The sequence below is a fragment of the Dunckerocampus dactyliophorus genome, chromosome 11, assembly GCF_027744805.1.
Source record: "Dunckerocampus dactyliophorus isolate RoL2022-P2 chromosome 11, RoL_Ddac_1.1, whole genome shotgun sequence".
In the NCBI taxonomy this organism is placed as follows: Eukaryota; Metazoa; Chordata; class Actinopteri; order Syngnathiformes; family Syngnathidae; genus Dunckerocampus; species Dunckerocampus dactyliophorus.
The window spans coordinates 4,139,315-4,163,950 of record NC_072829.1 but is presented as its reverse complement, the minus strand read 5'-3'; the positions used below and the strand labels follow the sequence as shown (position 1 = coordinate 4,163,950).

General features: G+C 39.7%; 1 protein-coding gene and 1 pseudogene across 1 annotated transcript; both read right to left on the bottom strand.

The window, feature by feature from the left end:
• Positions 1-4,205: 4,205 nt before the first annotated feature.
• Positions 4,206-7,848, bottom strand: LOC129190296 (uncharacterized; annotated as a pseudogene).
• A 6,655-nt stretch (positions 7,849-14,503) lies between these two features.
• Positions 14,504-19,268, bottom strand: stard15 (StAR-related lipid transfer (START) domain containing 15). The gene is made up of 6 exons (XM_054792403.1): positions 19,119-19,268; positions 16,734-16,881; positions 16,509-16,612; positions 14,924-15,041; positions 14,791-14,843; positions 14,504-14,719 (listed from the first exon to the last, which is right to left on the bottom strand). Exons 1-6 carry the CDS (start codon positions 19,263-19,265, stop codon positions 14,504-14,506), a joined length of 786 nt encoding a protein of 261 aa, XP_054648378.1. The 5' UTR covers positions 19,266-19,268.
• Between the last annotated feature and the right edge of the window lie 5,368 nt (positions 19,269-24,636).

Genomic DNA, 24,636 nt, shown 5'->3' with positions numbered 1-24,636 from the left:
CCTCTGGCGCAAAAAAACATAAAAAACGTATAAATACGTCTTTGGAATCAGGCGTTACATTTTTTTTTTTTACATATAAATACATGCTTGGTATTGAACGAGTTAACTAAAAATCATACTAACCGAGAGTCCACTGTACCTGACGGCGGCATTTTGGAGCAGAAATTGTTTACACATATGTATGACGGTCTTAGATTTTTCAGTCTGACACTCCTGATTTGCTTGCTAATGGATCAATACTAACATTTTCTGTATCGTTCAATCCGAAAATTCAAATGGTAATTGAAATCAGACCCGGGCAGGGAAGACAATTAGTTGTCAGGTTATTTTTACAAAGTAACATCGCCAACTACTGGCCTGGCATGTGTATTACACTCTGTTCACTGTCAGAATTTCACCACATTGCCCCAAAAAGATATTTTCTTTTGTAAAATTGCAAATTTGCTTCTTTATTTTTAGTGAGTGACCTACAAAGTGTCAAAGTGGAATGAAATTGAAAGTCAACTTTGATTAAGATTCGATGACTTCTGTTGTGTTTTATTTATTGTCAACAAGGCATCACTTGCTTTGGTCTTGTGCATCAATCACTTAAATACGCTTGCGAAGACTGCATGCCATCTCCGCATGCGTGGTCTCAGAGGAGCAGCCTGCAGCCTCATGATAGGCATCAACTCACGACAACACACACACTCACACACACTCACACACACACACACACACACACAGATCACATATCAGTGCACCTTAATTAAAGTGAGCACTTGCGAACGGCGCCTCCTAGCTCATCTGACTCGCGGTTGCAAGCGTGCAGGCAATTTCCTTGAGGTCCAAATAAACAAGGCGGCTCACAGCTAATAACACGTTTATCAGATTTAATGGACATTCGCTCGACTGCTCGAAGACTTCTTCAGTCCACCGTGGACGACCACCTGAGCCTGCTGAGCAGATCACGTTGCTTTAGTTGGATGGTAACTTCATTAAAAAAACTTTCAAAATGAGCTCCAGTGGATGGCGTTTTGTCTGATGGAAGCTAACCTGATAAAGAGTACTAGAATCTACTTTAGTATTATACAATCTTCATTTGAAGACAACATGTGGCGGTTTTTCAGGAACAAGGTCAGCTAATGTTAGCATGCGTGTTCATTTTTCTTTCCACGTATTCTCTGAGTACCTAATTTTGCCACTGGAAAAACATCACTCACAAGTACACCTGAGTAGGTACCGTGCAGTGAAAGGCCAACATGGGCCACATACTGTAATGTTTCTCTATCTTGTCTGTGAATATTCTTATTCATCCAAGCCAAGGCATTAAATCCATTGCAACTGGACTGTTCTAGCTTTCTTCAAAGATATTTCACTAGCTAGGACTGGTCACTAAAGCTGTCCTATCTAGTCATGAGCATGAACTAATGAAGCTTGCTCTCATCCAAGCAGTCGTGAGCATCAGTTCATATGCATTACTAAATAGGACTAGAGACTCGCTCTGTCCTACCTAGTGGTTAGCATCAGTTCATGCTCATGACTACAAAGGACTAGAGCTGTCGTAGCTAGTTAGAATTACTTCATGTTCACGGCTAGATAGGATTAGTGGACTATAGCTACCTTCTGACGTTCATGACTAGATAGGATTATAGACTAGGGCTGTCCTATCAAGTTGTGTCAGGTAATGTTCACAGCTAAATTGGACTAAAGACTAGAGCTGTCCTATCTAGTTGTCAACATCAGTTCATGCCCACGATTAGACAGGACTAAAGACTAGAGCTGTTTTCTGATGCTCAGGACTATATAGGACAGCTCTAGTATCTAGTCCTACCTAGTATCAGTACATGTTCACAACTAGATCATAAACTGAGCATGATCTGATACTCACAACTAGATTGGAATGGACTACAGCTGTCCCATCTTGTCGTGAGTAGTCTGATACTCATGACTAGATAGGGCTAGAATTTGTCCTATCTAGTTTTGAACATCAGTTCATTCTCACAACAAGACAGGACTAGAGACTAGGGCTGTCCTCTGATGCTCACGACTAGATAAGACAGCCCTAGTATCTAGTCCTATTATCATCAGTACATGCTCAAGACTAGATCATAAACTGCGCATGATCTGACACTCACGACTAGATAGAGCTAGAGACTACAGCTGTCCTATCTTGTTGTGAGTAGTCTGATACTTACGGCTAGAGAATAGAGTTGTCCTATTTAGTTGTTAGCATCAGTTCATGCACATGACTAGATAGGACTAGAGCAGTTCTATCTAGTCATGAGCATGAATTGATGAAGCTTGCTTGCATGAAAGAAGGCTTCTTCAGTTTTGTCCTATCTGGTTGTGAGCATGAGTAGATAAGATTAGAGACTAGAGCGGTCTAGCAACTAGATAGGACTAGAGATTTGAGCTGTTCTATCTAGTCATGAGCATGAATTGATGAAGCCTGCTTGCATGAAAGAAGGCTTCTTCAGTTCTGTCCTATCTAGTTGTGAGCATGAGTAGATAAGATTAGAGACTAGAGTGGTCGAGCAACTAGATAGGACTAGAGACTAGAGCTGTTCTATCTCGTCATGAGCATGAATTGATGAAACCTGCTCGGATGAGATGTGAAACGTCTTCTAAGCCAATCTGAAGAGTCCAGCTGTGATGGATTGAATGCCCTGAGGGTATCACTGTCAAAGGGTCTAAGAACTTTGGATACTTGGTAGAGCTTCTACACTGTTTTTTCTCCATCCACTGAGAACCCCTGAGAAAATCCATAGGATGCCTTGTGGAATACATTATAGTCTCCTGCCATGTATATGTAGTAGTATGATAGCATGCAATTATTCCTCTCAGCACAATGAGCACAGTGCATGACAACATCCAGATCATGTCTGCAAGCGTCCACATTTCACAGCCGGCCACACTGTCCACCGTGACTTTCAGCGCTATGGGACATCTTTGCATTGAATCGTAGACAGCTCCACCCGTCTGGGCGCTGACTGACACAATGAATTCTGTCATCCATCACCGATGGATGACAGAATCGATCGTTTAGTTTTTCTGCAAAAAGGCTAACCTAGCATGACGTTGCTGTTAAAATGTAATGTTAGCACTTTAGCATCACACAGCTATGCTGTTGTTAACATTTGTGTGCTCCTGAATGCATGCAAAAAAAAATAAAAAATCCAGGAATACATTGTGTACATAGGAATGAATGTGAGAGCGAATGGTTGTTTGTCTATATGTGCCCTGCGATTGGCTGGCGACCAGTCCAGGGTGTACCCCGCCTGTCGCCCGAAGTCAGCTGGGATAGGCTCCAGCATACCTGAGTCCCTAATGAGGATAAGTGGCATAGAAGATGGATGAATAGTCGTGCCCTTTTTTCCCTATTTTTGCTTTTTTTTTTGTAATTTTCAAAATATTTCAACATTCTACTTTATCTTTGTAAATGTTGTTCTCGTAATACTATGACTTTAGTCCCATAATATTTTGACTTTTTTCCTCGTATAACTTTTTTTCGCAACCTCATTTTCCAAAAATGTTTCCAAACAACTTGTTTGTTTTGTTTCTCATGATCTTTCGACTTTAAAATAATGCTTTTTTTCTGTCAATATTTTGACTTTATTTTTGTAAAATGACTGCTGGTCTTTCCATTTTTGATGCTGTCTTTTTTTTTTTTTTCTTTTTTTTAGTTTTCTTGCTGAATTATATTTTTAGAATGTGCTGCGGGCCAATAAAAAAAAAAAAGAGGTTTGTGAGCGTTTACGTCGGCAACAGTGAATCACGACTGCATGGCCGCTGAGTGCAGGTGTTATTATCAACTATTAAGTTGTAATTAAGGCTTTTCCCTGGAGGCAAACACTGGTATGGATGGTTCCCTTTAAAAAGCTGAATAACTCTCAGCTTCATTAAACAGTTTTAAATTGAGACGCATGCTTGTAAGCTCTTTTTTGTCCTCGAGGGTGTTAAGTTTAGCGTGAAAAAGGGCAAACGCCGTTTTAAGACCAACTCCCGCTTGTAATGAGATGAGAAGAGTGCAAATTACCCTCCTGAATGCACCACATGAATCAGGAAGGCATGAAGGGAAAATGTTTTAATAATAATCATGATGAGGCAGAACATCGATCAAGCGGGGTCGGCAGTTGAAGCATTCAGTCCATTATAAATCATTTCTTGCTTCTGTCAGTCTGCAGAGGAACTCTGAAGGTTCAGTCCAGGCAGTCAGTGTGTGATCACAGCACATGTTGGAGTTCCTGGTCCAAGCGGGGCTGCCTGAAGGAGCGTGCTGCCTGCAGCGTGGCTTTGCCCACCGAGTTCCTCAGCTGCTTCAGGAGCATCCAGAGCAGCAGCATCATGAGCATGAGGAGACCCAACAGCATCCCCAGGTACACGCTCACGTTCCAGCCCCAGTTCAGTTCCAGGGGCAGCGAGGTGGACGCGACCAGGAATCTCCTGGGGGCAGGCATAGGGGCGAGACACCCTCCTCCACAAATTCCACAGCGTCCCCCCCCACCCTTTTAGAAGATGGAACTTGTCAGGGATGGAGAGACATCATTCCAACAGGTATCCAAGGCCGCTAGGTGATAAAATCCTCATCTGTCTCCATGATCAGGAGGCATCCATCCTGTCAGACAGCCGGCACGCTCAGTCTTTGCTCCTCGCAAATGAATATGCTCCTTTCTGCAGCTATTCCTCCGCCTGCTGCTCCCTCGCTCGTCTGACTGCTGCACAACGCCAGCCTCCCCACCAAAGAGAGGGAGGAGCGACTGAGATGTTATTGGCTGCAAAAACCACAGCTTTCTTCACTTTATTATAGCAAAACTGCACAGTTTTGCAATGATTTGTTTGATTTTGCCTCGGATTTCGTACACTGTCTACGCAAAATCGGAATCCCTCACGGTTAATTAGTTCCAGACCCGACCGCAATAAGTGAATTTCCTCCAAGTAGGAGTCATCTCGCTGGGATGTACAAAAAGTCCGTACATTCCATCTATTCGTCATCCGTAGGCCTGTCACGATAAAAAAATTTGCTGAACGATAATCGTCCCACAAATGATATTGTCAACATTTTGAGACCATTTTTTAATGAATGTAATGATAATATATGGCATAATGCGAGTACACCGTATCAAAAGAAATAAACTTTCATTTCTCAAGAGTATTTAACATTGTAACTAGAATGTCAAGAGCTTTCAAATACAATTAAACATACAAAATTAAACAGACAAAAAATAAATAAATAAAAAACACAATGAAAATAAAATGGACTCAGTCTGTTTGAGCAAAAATTGCACTTAAATAAAAATCACCAATCACAATATTTCTCATTTTGAATCAGTGTCACTTTTGTTATTGTCTGAATATTGACCAAAAAAAATATAGAGAGAGAAATAACCCAGAAATACTCTGAAGTTCACATTGTGTATCAAAACAGTTGATGCTTCTGTGATCATGTCATGTAAATTACATCTGAGGCACCCACCATAGCTTGTGCTGAAAATGTTAGCATGCATGAACTCCAGATATCTTCAGAATTTTCTAGTCATTGACAAACGGTCAATGACATATGGCTAATTAGTTACCGAATCCCACCCGTCCCCGACCTGCAAACACGTTTTTCTTGATGGCAGTTAACTCTTTTACTCCTGAGCTGCTGCATACACAATGGTGACAATAAGTCACACCATGCACCCCCACCCCACTGTGTTGCTTGTGCTATTATTTTTCTGACAAATACACTACATTGTGGTGCTGTTATTAAACCGCATAGGTCGGATTGACTTGGAATGTCTTACAAGGCTTAATACACTCGACAAAACAATCCCTATAACTTTCGGGTGTTTAGCTGAATCACTACAAAATTTGGTACACACCTTCAGGGGACTGACTCGTGCACGTCTGTAAAATTTGAGCAAGACTGGTGGAAAAACACTCATTCAATACCAAAGACGTATTTATAAACCCGAACGCCCAATACCAAAGTCGTATTTATACAAAAAAAAGGTGATGGCGCACATGCACACTGAAAGATGTCACTGTTAGAGCAGTTTTGAGCCATTAAAAACAGCCACAAGGTGGCAGAAGTGCATTTCATAAGAGCTCTGCGTGGATCTTTTGCATGTAAAAACACACGCGCACATGTGCACACACACAGTTTAGTTCCAAATGTGAAAATTGGAAATAGTGCATAGTGTATTTGTAAATACATTGTTATTTTGAAGTAAAACAACCCCTTTTTGTGTTAGTATAGCTGTTTAGATATTTGAGCTGTCACAAAAGCAAAAAATATTTGTGTCAAAGTGAGCGTTATGCTTGAAATGTATCTTTTTACAAAAAGCTGTTTTTTTCCCTTTCATTATTGGAACTGATATTTTCCTGAAACTTACCCATGTTCTACTGAAGATTACTAGAGAACGGAAAAAAGGTAGAAAACTTTTTTTTCTGATGAAAGACGAGAGTCTAATCTTTCTTTTGGTAGGTTCCATGTTTATACGTATAGCCGGAGAACACAATATTCTGTGAGCCTTGACAGATCAGTCAAAATCGTCTAAACTGGCCGGGACTGAATGACCATTTGTCAAATGTGCCACAAACGTCATTTACAGTCATGCCAACTGAAGTTTAAAAGGCAGCTTGACAAACCTTAGACGCTCTGTGGGGGTACCATTTAAACAAGTGGGCTCTCTCCCCCCACGTGAGCTGTACAGAGCCCACCAGAGAAGACATGTTAATGACAGCTGCTCTCTGGATGCCCATGCTGTCCGTACCACATGCTCCTCTGGATGCAGCTTGCTTCAGCAGAGAAAGGAAGGCCTGCCATGAGAAGAGTGAGAGAACATTTGAATCCCCCCATACAATGACAGATGAGTGCCTTCTATCTAGAAAACATTTAGCAGACCCTGACTCCACTATAGGCAGCTATCATTAGCTTAGTTATCATTAGAGGAGCCACAGCATTGGTGCGGAAATTCTCAATCATCTTCTCAGCAGTTACAGTATGAAAGTCGGCCACCAGGTTGATTCCTGCGTTGTTTATGAGGCAATTAAGGCCTTCCTCTTGCACCAGCTGATGCACCTCTTCCACACACTTCTGGATACTCTCATGATTCACTACATCTGGGAGAAGAACACATCACTCATTATTGTGGCAGACAAGCTAGGGGAACAATATACAATACATTGTTGCTGTAAATTACAATTTGTGGCATGCTAGCATACATGTAATACAAAGATCATCAATGTTTTATCATCACTACACAAAGCAACAACTTTACATATGCGATCAAGCATACGCAAAACAGCTCATAACTTAGCGATGATGTGAACGTTAGAATGCTTCTCTGCCAGTTCCTTAAGTTTCTAGTACAAAAACAAACATACAACTTATCACATTTTACACTCAGAAATAACCAAATGTAAGAATATTGTTGTGGCTGGTAACATTTTAACTCCTTGCACATGTACTGCTTGCCAACAGGCATGGCAGGCAAATGCTTAGGGCCAGCTATTAATACGACAGCAGGGACAATTTTTTAAACTCAAACTACACAGACGAGGAATTTGTTTAAACAGGTAAATAAGTTCCTGGTAATACACATTCCTGGAAATGTTAAGTGGCCAAATGATAACATGGTTGGTAACATTTGAACTCGTTCCACAATTACCACACTTATTAACATGTAGAAAATGATATTTTAAGAGTTGTGGTGCTTACCAGCGCGCTGGAGGGGTCTCTGGTCGTGGCTATTATCTTGCCCGGTGAAAATCCTCCAGTGGCCAGACTTTTGAATGCTGCAACTGCAGTCCCAGACCACGGTTAGCTCCCGTTATCAGCACAGAACCACAATTTTTTAAATTGGCAAACGCACTCATCATTTCAGGTTTTCTCAAGCTTGTCGTGTTGCTTCACATGCACCACTAGTCATGTAGCAGGAGTGTACAATTCACCAATAAATGCCATGAACTCATGTATTCACCTCAGTGGCCTTTGACTTAAACATTAACCACATGGCATACTGTAGATCCATAGATGGTTACATGGGTACATTTTGTTCAGCAGTCAACCTAAACAAGCAAACAAATGGTCGGTGGACCACATTCTGATTCGTAGGAGTTCGGACAAGACAGGTTTTAAAACTCATCCACAAAACACTTACTGAGAACACGCCGTTTCGTATCTGTAGCTTTAATGTTAATGAGCTGTGTTTGCCCACACCTGTCTTCAACTCTCTCTTTTTGAACATCGCTCCCTCACTCTAGCAAAAATTAATCAACTCATTCAATCCCAGCCCTTTTCAAAATTTAACCTTCCAGTATCGGCCATTTTAGATTTTGACTTGTTTTTCAAGGCACACAGAATATTGTGTTCTCCAGCTATATAAACATGCAACCTACCAAAAGAAAGATTAGACTCTCGTCTTTCATCAGAAAAAAAAAAATTGTTTCTACCTTTTTCCGTTCTCTAGTAATCAGTAGAACATAGGTGAGTTTCAGGAAAATATCAGTTCCCAATAAGAAAAGGAAGAAAAAAAGCTTTTGTGAAAAGATACATTTCAAGCATAACTTTCACTTTGACAAAATATTTTTTGCTTTTGTGACAGCTCAAATATCTAAACCCCTCTACCAACATAACACAAAAAAGGGGTTGTTGTACTTCAAAATAACAATATATGAATACGTCCTTGGGAGCGAGCGTTCGGGTTTTAAAAAAAACAAAACAAATACGTCTTTAGTATTGAATGAGTTAATAAATGGTCGCTGTTACGGGGTTGACTATGGCCGCTTGTTAGTCAAAACGTATTGAAAGACAAGTCATACAAGTAGTATTCTGGTCACTAGGTGTCAGTAATGTTGCACTGATGAGACATTACAGTATCTTCATCTTGAACAGCATAGTCAGCCAGGGATGCAGAGTCCGACATAACAGTGAAAAAAAGTTTTCCTCTCATTCTGTGTGGAAGTGGTATGTTTATGGCTTTTTGCTTTGTCCTTCCTCCTCACTCACTCTTGCGCAATGTGGTGTAAACAAAGCTAGCAGTAGTAGTTGTAGCGGCAGTAGTCGTGCCGCAGTGTCCATTAGTGTCGGACTGGCTGCCTTGTATGCCAATCAAGTGACTAACGTCATAGTGAGGATGGATGATAGGCTGACCACTTTTTCCCCAATGCTAACATGAGAGTTATGTCTTATTATCACCATCATGTCTACTACAGTATGTTAGGTAATATGAGTGTAAAGGTGACTATAGGGGTGTTATTTCATGTCCACAGGGCTCTAATGATGGTAAAAAAAAAATTAAAACAAACATTTTTAGAAGGTCAAAAACAGGTTCTTTTCTATGTTCTATACTCTACCTATGAAAATATTCCATTTAGTAATATTCTCTTTTTGCAGTCGGGTCTGGAACCAATTAACCGCAATAAACGAGGGACTAGTGATATTGCTGTTACAACTAGGGTTGTTGCGATACAACTTTTTCCCCTCTGATCCAATACCAATGTCGCAGCTTTGAATATCAGCCGATACCGATATCAATCTGATATCAGCACGTATCATTCAAAAGGCTTGATCAAGTGATACTACTCAAACAGAGAACAATAATCAGCAACAGTAGGTATAAGAAAAACGGACCCACTTCTTTATGCATCACGGGTATGGTTTGAGCAACAATGTACTGGCAGCCAGGCATAATATAGTCAGGTTTGTGGTGCTGAATTAAGTGTTTAACCCCAACATACTGTAACTCACCACCGACAGGAGCTGGACATCTTTTCTACTCCATCACTAATAACCTCTTGTCGTCCCGTGGGAGATTCCTGTGTACAGCTGCTTCAAATGCGCGATGAGTTTGGTCGTATTTAGGCCTGTAACAACAATAACAAATTTTGCTGGACGATAGTTTTCCTCCAAATTATCACTGATAAACGACATTATTGTCAACATTTTGAGACCATTTTTTCATTAATGTAATGATAATATATGGCATAATGCGAGGACACTGGATCAAAAGCAATAAACTTTAATTTCTCAAGAGTAATTAACATTTTAATTAATCAAGAGCTTTTAAGTAAATAAATTAAACATACTAAATTAAACAGACTGAAAAAAAATTTCGCAAAAATTGCACTTAAAGAAAAATCACAATCAATCACAAAGTTTCTGATTTTGAAATCAGTGTCACTTTCATTATTAAAAAACTGAGAAATAACCCGGAAATATGCTTAAGTTGGCATTGTGTGTGGAATACGCTGTTTGTTTAATGAGGTGTAATGTTTTGTCGAATTTTGGTCACAGTACGTGTTTTCGATGCAGCAAAATTCGTCTGGTGCACAACAACACGTAATACTTTGGGAATCAGGGCAGCTGAAACGTAAGCTCCACCGATTTGTCTTATTTATTTCAATGTTTTTATTTATTTTAAATGGTGATGCGCAAACAGCCTGAAATTGACATCAGGTCATGTTTTATGCACAACAGGCACCAAGAAAGTATTCGATCACACACTCTCACACGCCCTAGTGCACTCACTAGGGTGTGGCAAAGAGACTGGATGACTGACAGGAGGGTTCACTCACTCTGTTCATTCCGCTATAGAACCAACGCACGCATATGAACAGAGCGAACTCTCTCGTCACCCAGCCTGTCTGGCAGAGAGAGAGCAAACACCAAAACAAACACGCATGCACATGTCATAAAATTGACAAAATTGTTGCGTTCGTTTTTATTTAGCGTGCAGGTAATTGATTTATTGATTATCGTGACAGGCCTGTTATGACCGGAGTGTGGCTGCCGAAAGCTTGGCCCCTGGTATGCAGGGACCGAGGCAGCAGCGTGCAAATAAAAGTCTTTTAATAATCACGAGCAGGTGCAAATACTCAGGCGACACAAAACGACAGCGAAAAAGGCTCTGTGAAAACATACACGGCAGTCTTGGGCAGTAGCAACAGGTGCGAAAAACGTCAAGGTGACAGCACAGGTAAAGTAAATGGAGGCAATGAACCAGCGCAGTCCTTGTGACAACGCTGGGCTTATAAACCCACCTAATTGCAATTTGCAAACAGCCGTACACAATTCCACGGGGGTAAAACGGCTGCATCTTACCCCAAGCAGGAAGTGCTTGGGGTATTAAACAAAAAAACAAAAAAAAAAAAGAGCAAAACGTGAGGAAAAAATTTTAAATGCTAAAATGAACTACACTATTAATAATAATGATTTGTCACCTACGGCATGCTTTTTTAAAAAAAATGTTATATCTACATGGGTTGGTTTTGGGCTGTTCAAAAAAATGAAAAGACTCAAAATTTCCCCAGAATCCTTGGATTTTTCTGTATGCAGCCCTCGGTGGAAAAGCTTTGGACACCCCTGACCTACAGCAATTATTGGCTCACTATTTGGTAAATAGAACCTATTAGCACACATTCTACAAAAGTGATGTCTAAATTGTGGCCAGGGGGCCATTTGTCGCCCATGGCAGGTTTTTAAAACCACAGAACATTTAGAAAAAATAACCAAACAAATTCAATTTTAAAAAACAACAACTGGAAAACAACAGCAACAATTGAAAAAAAGAACCGTAATTTTATGAGCATAATGTCATATTAACAAAAAAGTTGCAATCTTCCAGAAAAAAAAGTCAGAATCTTATGAAGGAAAAAAAAAGTACATTTATAAGCATAAAGTTAAAATACTAAAGAAAATGACTTTTTTAAAATTGTAATATGAGAATTTAAAGTTGCAGTTAGCAGATAATTGGTTGGAAAAAAGTTATAACATGATAAGAATAAAGTCAAAATATTATGGGATGAAAATCAAATATGAAAGTCGAACAAGAAATTTGAAATATTTGTAAATTAAAATAAAACAGCAAAAATGGAAAACATGTGCAATCGATAAATAAAATAATGTAAATGACATGATAAATAAAAACTAAAAGAAAGTTTAGTATAGTATAGTACAGTATAGTTCTACGTGTGGGCTCACTATTTGGCAAGCAAGGAAGCCGCTCCCGCTGAAAAAAAGTAGAGCTCCGCTACAAACTGCAGATAACGCACGCGCCCATAAAAAGACGTGACTTGTGAGATAGCGCCCTCTGTTGGATTTGTAGCTACAGCAAGCGTTTCCCCTGCCGATAGCGTCGTATTGAAATTACCATTAAATAAAACGCATTATTTACCATTTAACCACGAGAAAAATCAGTGTATATGTGAGACAGCTGCAAATACACGTTTACACGTTAATTATGTTACTTCTGCCATCTAGCATCACTATACGTCGCTGGCATAGAGGTAGATGAACAAAAGTACATTCTTTGTAGCAAATAAATCATAATTTTGGGACCAGTCGTGTTGTGTTCAGCTGGAAAGACGGCCTTCCGAGCGCTGTCGCTTTGAAATGTACAAATCACAAGCTTCCACCCATGCATCTTTTCAGACTTATGTATATATTTTATATCATGTACTCTTGTTCTACATGATGTGGGAGTACAATTAGGTCATATTCCAAAATGTGATTTTTACACTGAAGTGGAAACTAACACAACAGTCTTGAATAACAGAAGTTTTACATGTTCGAATAAAAAGTGATTCAAATAGGGGGAAAACATATGTAATACATGAAACGATGTTTTGGTTTAATTAAAACAAAAGTAATTACAGTCAAATTATGTGAAATATAAAACACTCACAAGCAACATGCAATAGCTACACAGGTGCAGAAAATTAGGGACGTAGTTACGGCTATACGCCACTAGAGGGCACACAAAGCCCACTACTGAAACATATTGTATTGTATCGTATTGTATTGTAGTATTGCCTCGTGGAGGCAATTTAAGCGAATTCGAAGGGATATTTCTCATTAAGGTACGAATTATCTAAATGAAAGAGTTGATGTTTCCCCGTTATTGCAGTGCGTGACGTATGAAGCATATTGTATTGTATTGTATGTACTTTATTTATCCCACAGCGGGGAAATTTACTTGTTACAGCAGCAATCAATATCAACGCACAAACAAAGTATGTTTCCACTTACTTGGCGGCAGCGTCCATGGCACCGTCCACCTGTGGGAGCAGTTTGCTAGTTCTGAGCGAGCTGGAAATTTTACGCCTATTTTACGACTTTCTATCCTTTAACCGTAACTCAATTGCCATTTATAACCTCTAAATGTAGGCAATTAGTAGTGTTTAATGCCAAACTATACCACTGTTTAAATAATACATCGCACTAACTTTACAGAGCAAGAAAACAAACAGGACACGAAGAATGGATACAATTCAGATAGTGCTGCTGACCGGAAAGGTGCGGATGGCTCTAAATATCGATAATATTGATACCAAGGACTATCAGTATAGCAGCGATATTAGTGTGATGAGATCGTTCTTTTTCTGTTGTCTTTTATGTTTATATTTGTATATTAGTAACTTTGCTTTTGTTTACTTATTTTGCATTATTAATTTCATTTTGCTCCAACAATTGTTTGTAATGAAACACAGTAATTGCAGTATTTCGTTCCTATTGTTACATTGTCTTTTGTCGATGTATTTTTATACTGTTAAATTGTTTACAAAAAATGTTTGTTGATAAAAAATAAAAAATCACAATTCACAAAATCCTTCAACGATCTTGGGAAAAGTCATGTAAAAAGTATCAAAAAAGTATCAATATGTGCAATATTGGTCCTGTTTTTACTTGGTATCAGAAAAATGCGCAGTTTTGTCCACCCGTATGATATTTGTGTAAACAGAGGAATTAAATAAAGAAATAACAGCCTTAACTCATAATATTACACTACTTCTATAAATACTCTGTGTTTCCCATACATTTGTTTATTTGTGTCAGGATCGGGTGCTACCTGTTCATCCTCGCTCATAAACACATTATAATGTGACTGTCTGTGACTGTAGTTTGTCATTCCAACTCCGTACAGTAGATGACATTGTAACTCTGCTTCTTACCACTCCTTATACACACCTGGTCTGCTGGAGAATAAGAAGATGTAGCAGGAGGGATCAGTGGTGCCAACGTAGTGACTTTAGCGAGTATTCAGACCCCTCTAGATTCTGTTTCCCCCCCCCAAAAAAACAACAAATGCAGCAACTTTTTCTGGTCTCATTGGGCACGTTTGGAGACTCCTAACATGGAAAGCATGTATTGCTCTTCTCAACGAGCAGCAGGTGCCGTCCCCAACCATCTAAAAGCGGTCTGTCTTGCTTGTCACATAAAAAAAACCAAAAAATTATTGTTTCATGCTTTTGCTCACTATAGTTAATCATTATTTAGCGTACAAAAGCTTCATGACGGTTGGCTGTCGACCAATGAGGAACAACCAGGAAGTTATTCAGTGTCAGGTGAGTCTCCTCAGTGGAAAGATTTACAACTGACTTTATTACTTGATCGAAACACATGGACGATGACATCATAGCATGAGGGAAGTCAAGGAAGACATCTTGTACTAACAGAATCACGACGGGCTTATCTTTAATTTCCACAACCAAGAAAATCACCAACATGACAGACGTCAGTCGAACCTTCGCACCTTCAAGTCTCGTCATCGTCACTGTGGTTGGTCTTCTCCTCACTCAGGCCGCTCTCGTCAATGTTCTCTAACGAGTCAGCACGTTGCACCGTGAGATCGGCCAAGCTGATGCATGGCAGCGTGTTTTGCTCTGGAAACATCCACGGCTTCAGGTTGGGATTGTGCTTCCTCTTCCACTCAGGATACTTCTGAGAGGCCTTGTAGATCTTCCTCATTGCCTGAAAACCCACAGAAGTCCCACTCTAGTAAGCCGACCATCTTGAAACCCGACTCCATGACAGCAGTTTACCTTGGGAGCCACAAACTGAGAGACTCTGTTCACCACCCACTTTGGTAAAGAACCTGCAGGCAGACCAGACATCACTGAAAGACTTCTGCTGGACATCAGACGCCCAGGAGCTTTGGTATTTGAGTTTTCTCACCTCGAGGGTCCACCTGGGTCAGGTAGTACAGCGTGGCACTATTGGCGCCGTTGGACTGGATTAAATATCCGGTGAGCAGAGACACGGCTCGGACAAAGTCCTTCTTGGGAGGGTGTTGCTGCCGACAAACAGGACAACTCCAACGTAAAAAGCACAAATGAAAGCAATCACGGTGATTAACAATCAAGTCGACACCCTTTGGATCAGCCGACTCACGTCAACATAAGCGGTTGTCGACATAACTCATCATAACCAGCAGACATACCTCGTACATGTGCTAATCTTTCTTCCAGTGGTTAACAATCTAAAACAACTTAGACGGGTTGTCGACATAAACCAGGTAGACTTAAACGGGCTCAACAAATGTCAGCATGAAGTGACCTATTTTTCAAACCAATCACCCCTTTACCTTTTAAAATGTTACGTCGACGTCAACTTAAGCGGGCACTTTTTGGTCCTAAGAAGAACACAATAGACCCGCGCTTGATGAGTCGGTCGGCTTAGAATGGTTGTCAACATAAACGGGGTAGACTTAAACGGGTTCCCCTCTACTACAACGAATGTCAACATAAACAGACCTATTTTTCATACAAATGACCGCTTTGGTCAACAGTAGCAGTTGACCATGTATGCCAACGTCGACTTAAGCTGGCACTTTTCAGTACTAAGAAGAAAAGAAGAACACGGTGGACTAGATGAGTTTGTTGACTTTGACGGGTTGTTCACATAAACGAGGCAGACTTAAACGGGTTCCACAGTACTACAACAAATGACGACATAAAGGGACCCATTTTTCTTAGAAATCACCCCTTTGGCTCTTAAAATCGACATTAGCAGGCACTTTTTAGTAATAAGAAGAACACGATGGGCGGAGACTTGATGAGTTGTTGACATAAACAACAAATGTCAACATAAACTACCCTACCAAATTACCCTTTTGGTTGACATAAACAATTGACCATGGATGCCGACGTCGACTTGAGCAGGCACTTTATAGTACTGAGAAGAGCTCAGTGGACGGTGGTTGGTCAACTTTGACGGGTTGTCCGCATAAACGAGGCAGACTTAAACGGGTTTCACTGTACTAAAACAAATTTCAACATAAACGGACCCACTTTTCATACAAATGACCCCTTTACCTCTCAAATTTAATGTCGGCTATTAATTAAGTGGGCACTTTTCAGTACTAAGAACACGACAGACCAGGACTTGATGAGTTGGTCAACTTAAATGGGTTGTTGACATATGCGAGGTAGACCCAAACAGGGTCCTCTGAACTACAAAAATGTCAACATAAATGGACAGATTTTTCATAAAAATTAACCCTTTTTATGTTGACGTTGACTTAATCAAGCAGCTTTTAGTACCAGGAAAACCCAGACTTCTTAGACGCGTTGTCTGCATAAACGGGGTCTACTTAAGCGGGTTCCAGTGTCTTAGTAATCCTGTGGATGGATGCTAAAGGCCAAATAGTCTTAGAGAAGAAGATGGAATTCTACTACTGGTGCAAGAGAAGTTCTTCAAGCATGGTCAAGAACAGTCAAGTAGTAACAATGTTCACAGATTTAATACTGTAAATAGTTACCGGGTGTTTGACAGAGTAGTTGATGATCAGGTAGTCACTGCCAAGCGGGAGCCAGGATCTCATGGTCACAAAGTCGCGGTTCTTCAGCGGACTGGGACACCGCCCTTCAAACATAGAATAAGATGGGGGCACTGACAAAGGATCTAAAAGTCATCGTCTCTGCTGACATCGTCATAACTGCTTTTTTTCCCGACATTTATTGCCAGTATTTGATTAACAGCTCACAGGAATAATATCCAATGTCGGCATTGACCGTCAGCCTGCCGATGTCATAGGTGTCAATCATGTTGGTGTCCCATTTCCTGCGGTAGCTGGTGTCATGCAGGACGTCGTACAGCGTCTCCGCACTCACGTCCTTGCACGTAATTTTCATCTGAAACACAAAGAAACCACCTGAAGTGCGTCACACACCTCACAATCGTCTGTCTGAGCGCTGACCAAGGAAACCACGATTCTTGCGGAAGAAAATAGTATCAAATGAATCAAGGAAGAATACAGTGAAAGCCGTTTTTATGTAAGCGCTCCTCAAACTGGCTGGTTGACGTCGATATAAGTGGTTGTCAACATAACCTAAACTGAAACTAGCCATGTTTTTGTACATGAACAAATGTTTCTTCTGCTGGAAAACAATCTAAAAAATAATGAAATGGGTGCATTTTGTTTGTTGCTGTGGTAGTAAAATCCAGTGTAATACTGCCATGCTTTTATTTTGAAACTTACTTTGCACTGAAGAGGAAGTCACTGTGTGTTTGCTGACATGGTTCCCCTCCATTTGCAATTTTTTTTATTTTGATTGTGATTGTGTTTTCATATATTTTATGCTCTAACAGAGCTGCTGCGTTGTGTGTCCAGACTACGATGACAATAAAGTTTTTGTACGCGAACAACACTTTGTTCTAAATAAATCAGTGAATGAAATGGGTGCGTTTTGTGTGTTGCTGTGGGAGAATGCAGCCTTTCTTTGCTTATTTTCAAAATATATTTATAATTTGTTGTATTATTTATTTATTTTACTTATTTTGCACTGAACAGGAAGTTACTGCATGCATGTTTAAACGCTGTGAACTAGACTGAAGTTTTCCTTTTACGCTGAGCGATGATGATGAATTGAACATAAAGTGAACGATACCACAACACATGTCCACGTAAACTGACCCATTTTTCATAGAAATATGTAATTTTATGTCGCCAAAGCGGTCCGTCATGTATGTCCGACATTGCGGACACTATTTTAACACAGTCGAACCTTGGGGTTTTCATAATTAATTAATTCCAATAGGTCAGACGAAAGCCAAAATGTACAAAACTGAGGTAATTTTTCCCACAGGAAATCATGTAAACCCAATGAATCCGTTCCAGACACCCAACAATATGAACAAAAATACATTTTATAGAGAAAAATTACAGGTTTACATGCAAAGAAAAATGCAGAAATAATTATAGATAAATGTTAGAGAAGTATGGTTTGTTAATGCTTTTATGAAACGTCTTGTGTCCATAATTCCATTTGATTTGACTAATATTAGTACACATTAATGTCACACTAACTTGCTCTGATTATGAGGCCCCTTGTCTCCACAACAAGTCTTTGCAATGGTGTTTCCATGTCAGTAGCTCTGATTAGAATATGTCCTTGCACCTGACAGAGTGTCTAGGCATGTGAGTCTGCCCTTCACCGTCTCTGTCCCACACAGGAGTAGGAGATCACCCTCCCCTCGCATATGTTTGTTCCTATAATAATATTTTTGCATGAACAGTCGGACATTTTCTCTACAAATCGTCTGTTCGGGTTGTACCAATACAGTATGTCTCCTTGCCTGCAAGTTTTACTAAATTGTACCTTTAATTATTTTCAAAGAACTTGTCTCGTCTGTCTTTTATTTTGCGGCAGATTTTCTCTTTTACAATGACGAATCGATGGAAAGTTATTATTGATGCGGACTTCACGTACATCCTGGAGAGATGGAATTCAGCAGCGTTTATCACCTTCTTTATCAAATTGCTGGTATTCGCAACTTCCTTTCGTTATTTAGCAGTCAAACTCAATAAAAGATGCACAGACAGAGAGTCAGCAACACGTAGGGTGCTCTGTTTGGGTACGCGATTCCGCAGGGCAAACGGACTAGTTTGTTACGCGCAATATTGCACGTAACCCAACATTTTCAACAAAAATCAAATCATACAGAAAACGAGGTTTGACAGTAGTAAGAAGAACATGGTGGACCAGGACTTGAGTTGGTCTTATGTCTTAAAAGCTTGGAGATTGAACCATCACTGCCAAGTTCAGTTTCTCCTATTCTGTCTTTCACGTTGATGATGTGTCGGAGACAGAATGTGAGACACCTTTTCCATCTGTCATGTAACTCAACACGCAGCCTTATTAAAAATTCACGTGTGAGCTTCGCGTCTATGTGACACTGATGTACGTGGACGTCACGTGTTCAATCGGAAAACCACCAAGTTGTGTCATAATTGTGCTGAAAGTTAGAAGTTAGTTTGAAGCCCAACCATTCCAAGGCGTTCCATTCTGACTTTGTCTTTCCCGGTGAAAAAAACATGAATAGCAGGTGGCACAGTGTGAGTGCCCAAGTGTGAGTGTGGTGTTTTCACCTTGATCTTCTGTACGCTCCTGCTCTCATCCGGGCAGCACCACACCGTCACCCCTCCCTTGTGGTATCGCCTTGCCCAGCCGTCTCCGTTCAGGCACTGATCCTTGAAGGACGAGAAGTCCGAGTCGTCCGGGATCTGAACGGGCATCTTGCATAAAATGAGCCAAACATCCGAGCGAGGAAGGTTTTCCATGCGAGTGTTGGCCGTGCTGCCAACCGGGTGTCGCTTTCAGGTGCGTTTCAGGTGACATGACATCATTTGTCACGTGATCAGGAAGTGAAGAGCTTTCGCTCCCCCTGAAGTTCACACACCACAGATGTCATTCATGTGGAAAAAGTCGCATTACAAGCGAACGGGGAGAAACACAGTAGTTATGTGTATGAATCCAAAGTGTTTGTGGTCGGATCCACCCTCAGCAGGATGAAGGACCTGTGATCTCTACAATGAAGAAGCAACATTCTGTTAGTGGCGCACAAGTGCTAGCAGTTTTTTATTAGAAGTGCTCCACAGAGTGAGATATCCTCATAAGAGAACATCTCTGATGCACATGCATTTTTCCAAAAGGAAGGTTTTGAATCTTGGCTTGGGCATCTCTGTGTGGAATTTGCATGTTCTCCCTGTGTGTGGGGGGGGGTTTTTCGCCAGGTACTCCGGCTTCCTCCCACATCTTAAAAAAATGCATGTTAAGTTAATTGGAGGCTCTGTGCCCTGTGATTGGATGGCGACCAGTCTTTGGTGTACCCCGCCTCTCGCCTGATGTCAGCTGGGATTGGCTCCAGCCTACTTGTGACCCTAATGAGGACAAGTGGTATAGAAAATCAACACAAAGGCGTCAGTGATGTAATGTGACACCTATGCGCCAGGTGAGGTGGTGGTCAAAGTCAACATAGCAGGTAACACAAGCTTTGAGTTTCCATCAGAAAGGCCGAGTAAAATGTTATAGTGCAGTGGTGTCCAAAGTGTCCATTCTCAAAACATCATTTATGAGGGCATTTAGATCAACAATACTATCGGCCCTAATGGCTAGACAGGACAAAAACAAAAAACAAACAACAAAAAACGTAATTTAACAAGAAAACTTTTTTTTTTTTAAAGGAAAAATCAGCCTTAATTTACAAAGAATAACATCAAAATATTAAGGGAGAAAAGTGGTAATATAACAAGTTGTAATTTCACAAGAAAAATAAAATAATTTTCATAATAATTTTAACAGAATAAAGTTGAAATACTGAAGAAAAAAGAGTTAGTTTTTTTTTAAATTAGGGTTAAAAACAAAGCAAAATAGTCATATTCAAATGAGGAAAAAAGTTGCAATTTTATGAGAATAAACTGGTAATATTATGACAAAAAAATCGTAATAATTTTATTAGCATTGAGTTGAAATATGAACGTAAAATAGAAAAAAGTTGTGACATTATGAGAAACAAAAAGACAGTTGTAATTTTTAGAAAATTAGATCAGGGAAAAGTTATAATATTATGGGAATGAAGTCAAAATATTATGGGAATAAATTCATAATATTATGAGAAGAAAAGCAATCAATTTTGTGTACCGCTTGCCCTCAAGGGACACGGGAATGCTGGAGCCTATCCCAGCTGTCTTTTCAGGTGAGAGGCGGGGTATATCCTGGACTGCTCGCCAGCCAATTGCAGACGAGAAGAAAATAAAAATAAAAAATGAAAATAAAAACAACAGCAAAATTGTGAAAAAAGAGAAAAGACTGAAGTTCATACTAATAATATGCTTTTTAAGCTAAAGTCATAGAAAAAATGTTCAGACCACCCTTGTTTTCAGTTTCTTGTTTATTTTAATGCCTGATACAACTAAAGGTACCTTTGTTTGGACAAATATAACAATGACAACAAAAATAACTCATACAAGTATAATTTTTTGGCAGTACAATGCTATAGCTAGTCATATAAGAACTTGAGTGATTTTGGTCATCATCAAGAAAACTATGGAAGTTGCTGGATATCAGCTTTTCATGCACAACCTTCTGCACGCTACACTCCTTTACGCTCTCTCACTTCCTCCTTGCTGTTGAGTGTGTATTTACCTGCAAAAGATCCGTGCCGAGCTCTTATCAAATGCACTTCTGCCACCTTGTGGCCGTTTTAATGGCTTAAAACTGCTCTAACAGTGACATCTTGTAGCGTGCACTTGCGTCATCACCTCTTTTTGCCTCTTGTGCAAAAAAACGTAAAAGGCGTAAAAATACGTCTTTGGGATCAGCCGTTCGGGTTCATAAAAACGTATAAATACGTCTTTGGTATTGAATGAGTTAACATAAAAGGCTCGGGATGTACGGGCTCCATCAACACTAAACTGCGATGTCAACGGCCTGTGGCCTTGGTATAGATACTGTATACAGTGTGTACAAGTATAAAACACATAACACTTTGTGTGTTCAGAGCACTCAGGTATCTGGCAGATTCTTGGAGGTCTTAAAAGGACATGAAAGAGATACTTTGTTATGTCGGTGTGACGATTTCACTCAAGTGTGTGAAGAGTCTACACGCACACGCACACACACTTTTTCAGTGCTATGTTAAAAATACTTAGATACATGACAAATAACAATATACAGTATGTAATAGAATAATATAGCAAAACAAGATGTGAGCGCATACAGTTGAAATGAAGTATTTACCATAAAATCCATTTTCTGAAGAAGCACTTCCCTTTTCACCCTTTGAAGCCTCCATACATCACACTTGGCAAAGCTCAAATCGATGGAAACGCACAGGTGACATCATGTCTGTCTGTCCGTTCACGTAATAATCATAACGACACACACGGTCATTAACCCTAATACCCCAAAAAATGTTGTTTGCTTATTTTATGAAGACGATACGACTCCTTGTCTTACCATGGCAACGCCAAAGCGCATTGAAGCTGAAAGTAAACCTGTCGCTAAATGTAATTAAGTTAAATTAATTCTGTGACACTTGCTAACCTTTAACTCTGCGTAACTCGCTAACTTTTAATTCTGTGTAACTTGCCAACCTTTAATTGTGTAACTTGCTAACTGTACTAAACTTTAATTCTGTGAACTTGCTAACCTTTTATTCTGTGTAACTTGCTACCAGCTAACCTTTAATTCTGTGTAACTTGCTAACCTTTAATTCTGTGCAACGTGCTAACCTTTAATTCTCGCTAACTTGCTAACCTTTAATTTGGTGTAACTTGTTACTTGCTAAGTTTTTGTTCTGTGTAATGTACTAACATTTAATTCTGTGTAACTTGCTAACTTTTTGTTCTGTGTAACGTACTAACCTTTAATTCTCTGTTATCTGCTGACCTTAAATTCTATGTAACTTGCTCGTGTAACTTGCTAACTTTCACTGACCTGTGCCTGTGTGTGGGGTGGAGGGGGACAGAGCAGACAGTCGTAAACACAGAATAGGGTTTACGACCCTCTGCTGTGTCTACTTTTTAATCTTTTAACAGAGCAAAAGGTCTCAGAGAGTCAAAAGGGTACACATGAGGTCTCACAGATCTGCCACCTGATGGAGACTTGAGTGCACAAAGAAATTCATGATTATTAGTTTAGATCCTACAGCTTATATGACCTACTGACCCACATCTAAACTGTCCTTTATTGCCAAAGTTCTTGAAAAAAACATTTTCTGCCAATGAACAACCATTCTGGAGGATTATAAAATTATTGAGGTGTTTAAGAACATACTCAATGTACTTGGTGATCGTGTGGACATGACCTCAATCCACTTTCAGCCTGTCAAGGTCTTCACGTGTTTGATGACAGGAAAGTTGTCTGGTGCAAAATGTGTTTAAATCATCAAATGTGTTTCAAGTATCAAATATGCTTAACCTCCTGAGATCCAACAGTGCATTTTTGTCCTCTGTAAAAGGCAAGTATTTTACAGCCATATTTCAAATGCAAGTTATGCCGTGGCGAGGATATTTTGGGTTGTCCAGTCATATGTCCCATGAAATTGAAAATCTGCCTTCCCAACCAGCATGCTTTATGGACACAACAGCAGTAAGTCAGTACATTCTACACCCGACCATGATAAGTGAATTTCCGCAAAGTAGGATTCCTTATTTATCAATGGGATATTAGAAAAAATGTTTACAACCTTCTAAATACTGTTTTTAACATTATTAGAGCCCTCTAGACATTAAATAACAGTCACCTTTACACTCATATTATCCAACATAGACATAATAAGAGTAAATAAGCCATTTAAAACGTGAATAAGACTTGTTCTTTTGTGTGGCGGGCAGACAGGAAGTGACTGTCGGGAGTTCAGAACTGGTATGGGTTATGGCCGCAACAGCAGCAACACATTTTTATTCAGGATGATTGTGCCTGTTGTGAGATCATTCAAACCTGCAATAAAAGGCTGTTGTTCCAGCGATCAAGTCTGGTGCTTCAATGTTTCACTGAATGTTACAGTAAAATTACTGAGACCCAGTGACCAGTATAGAATACTACTGTGTCTTCTGCCATTTTCATACTTGAAAATGGCTAAAAACAAAAAAAATATATACCATTTGCTTAATTATGCATTTTTTTTTACTAATAATAGGCCATATTCAACCACAAAAAGCATGATTTATGAATATATTTTTTAAAAACCGTGACTGAGTGAAGTTCAAAGCGTGAAGTGGCGAGGGATTACTGTATATAAAATGTAGAAATTGAGTGTTTTGGGGGGGTTTTTTAAGCAGAAGTGTTTAATCAGTAGTTTTAGGTCATTTTTATAGATGGTTGATGCAACAAATGCATGAAAAAAATTCATTATATGGCAAAAAAAAGTGTGGCATGAAATATGCAAAGTGCCGAAACAAAGAAAAGTTTGAGTTCAAGTGACAGTTTTCAACAGATTTCCATGTCTAATGTAAATATAACTGTAAAAATATGAATATAAAACTAAAGGAAAAAGTTGCTATACCTTATAAGTCATGTCTTTGTTATGACTTTTTTTTAAGTATGTTCCTCTCATCAGAACAGTAGAAACGCAGATAGATGAACACTTTTTCAGTTGTCCACTGCATTGGACATTGCATTCTAAAATTATTATTTAATGCAAAAAAACCCCCCCCGCAACTTTCATGTTTGTGGGACTCAGGAGGTAAAAGCGTGAAATGTGTTTAAAGCATGAAATGTGTTTAAGGTATGTAATGTGTTTAAAGCATCAAGTCTCAGCAGGAGACGTGTTTACTTTCCTGATGCTGGGATTTCTCCTGGCAAGGAAAAGTGCTTTTGTTTGCTCTTTTGTTTGCTTTGAAAAGCGGAATTCTCTTCCACGTGCATAAACTCAGACTCGTTTAAAAATCGCCCAAACATGAATACAATCAGTTTGAGCTTCTCCTTAACAAGCACGAATACTCACTTTGTTGGAAAAACTAGCAAACATATTTTTGTCTTGACGTATGTGTGGGTGAGTCCCTATGTGACATTTGAAATATTTTGGACTGTTTGTCAGGAGACAGTCATGTGACTATCCCACTAGGGCTTCCCAAAAATGGCAAGTAAGCTAGCCAGTTTCCA

Coding starts and splice junctions, on each gene's coding strand:
- stard15 (XM_054792403.1), bottom strand. CDS start 19,265: ATGCCCGTTCAGATCCCGGACGACTCGGACTTCTCGTCCTTCAAGGAT. Junction 16,882..19,118: donor GGAGCGTACAGAAGATCAAG/GTGAAAACACCA, acceptor TTTGTGTTTCAG/ATGAAAATTACGTGCAAGGA. Junction 14,844..14,923: donor GACCCAGGTGGACCCTCGAG/GTGAGAAAACTC, acceptor GTCTGCCTGCAG/GTTCTTTACCAAAGTGGGTG.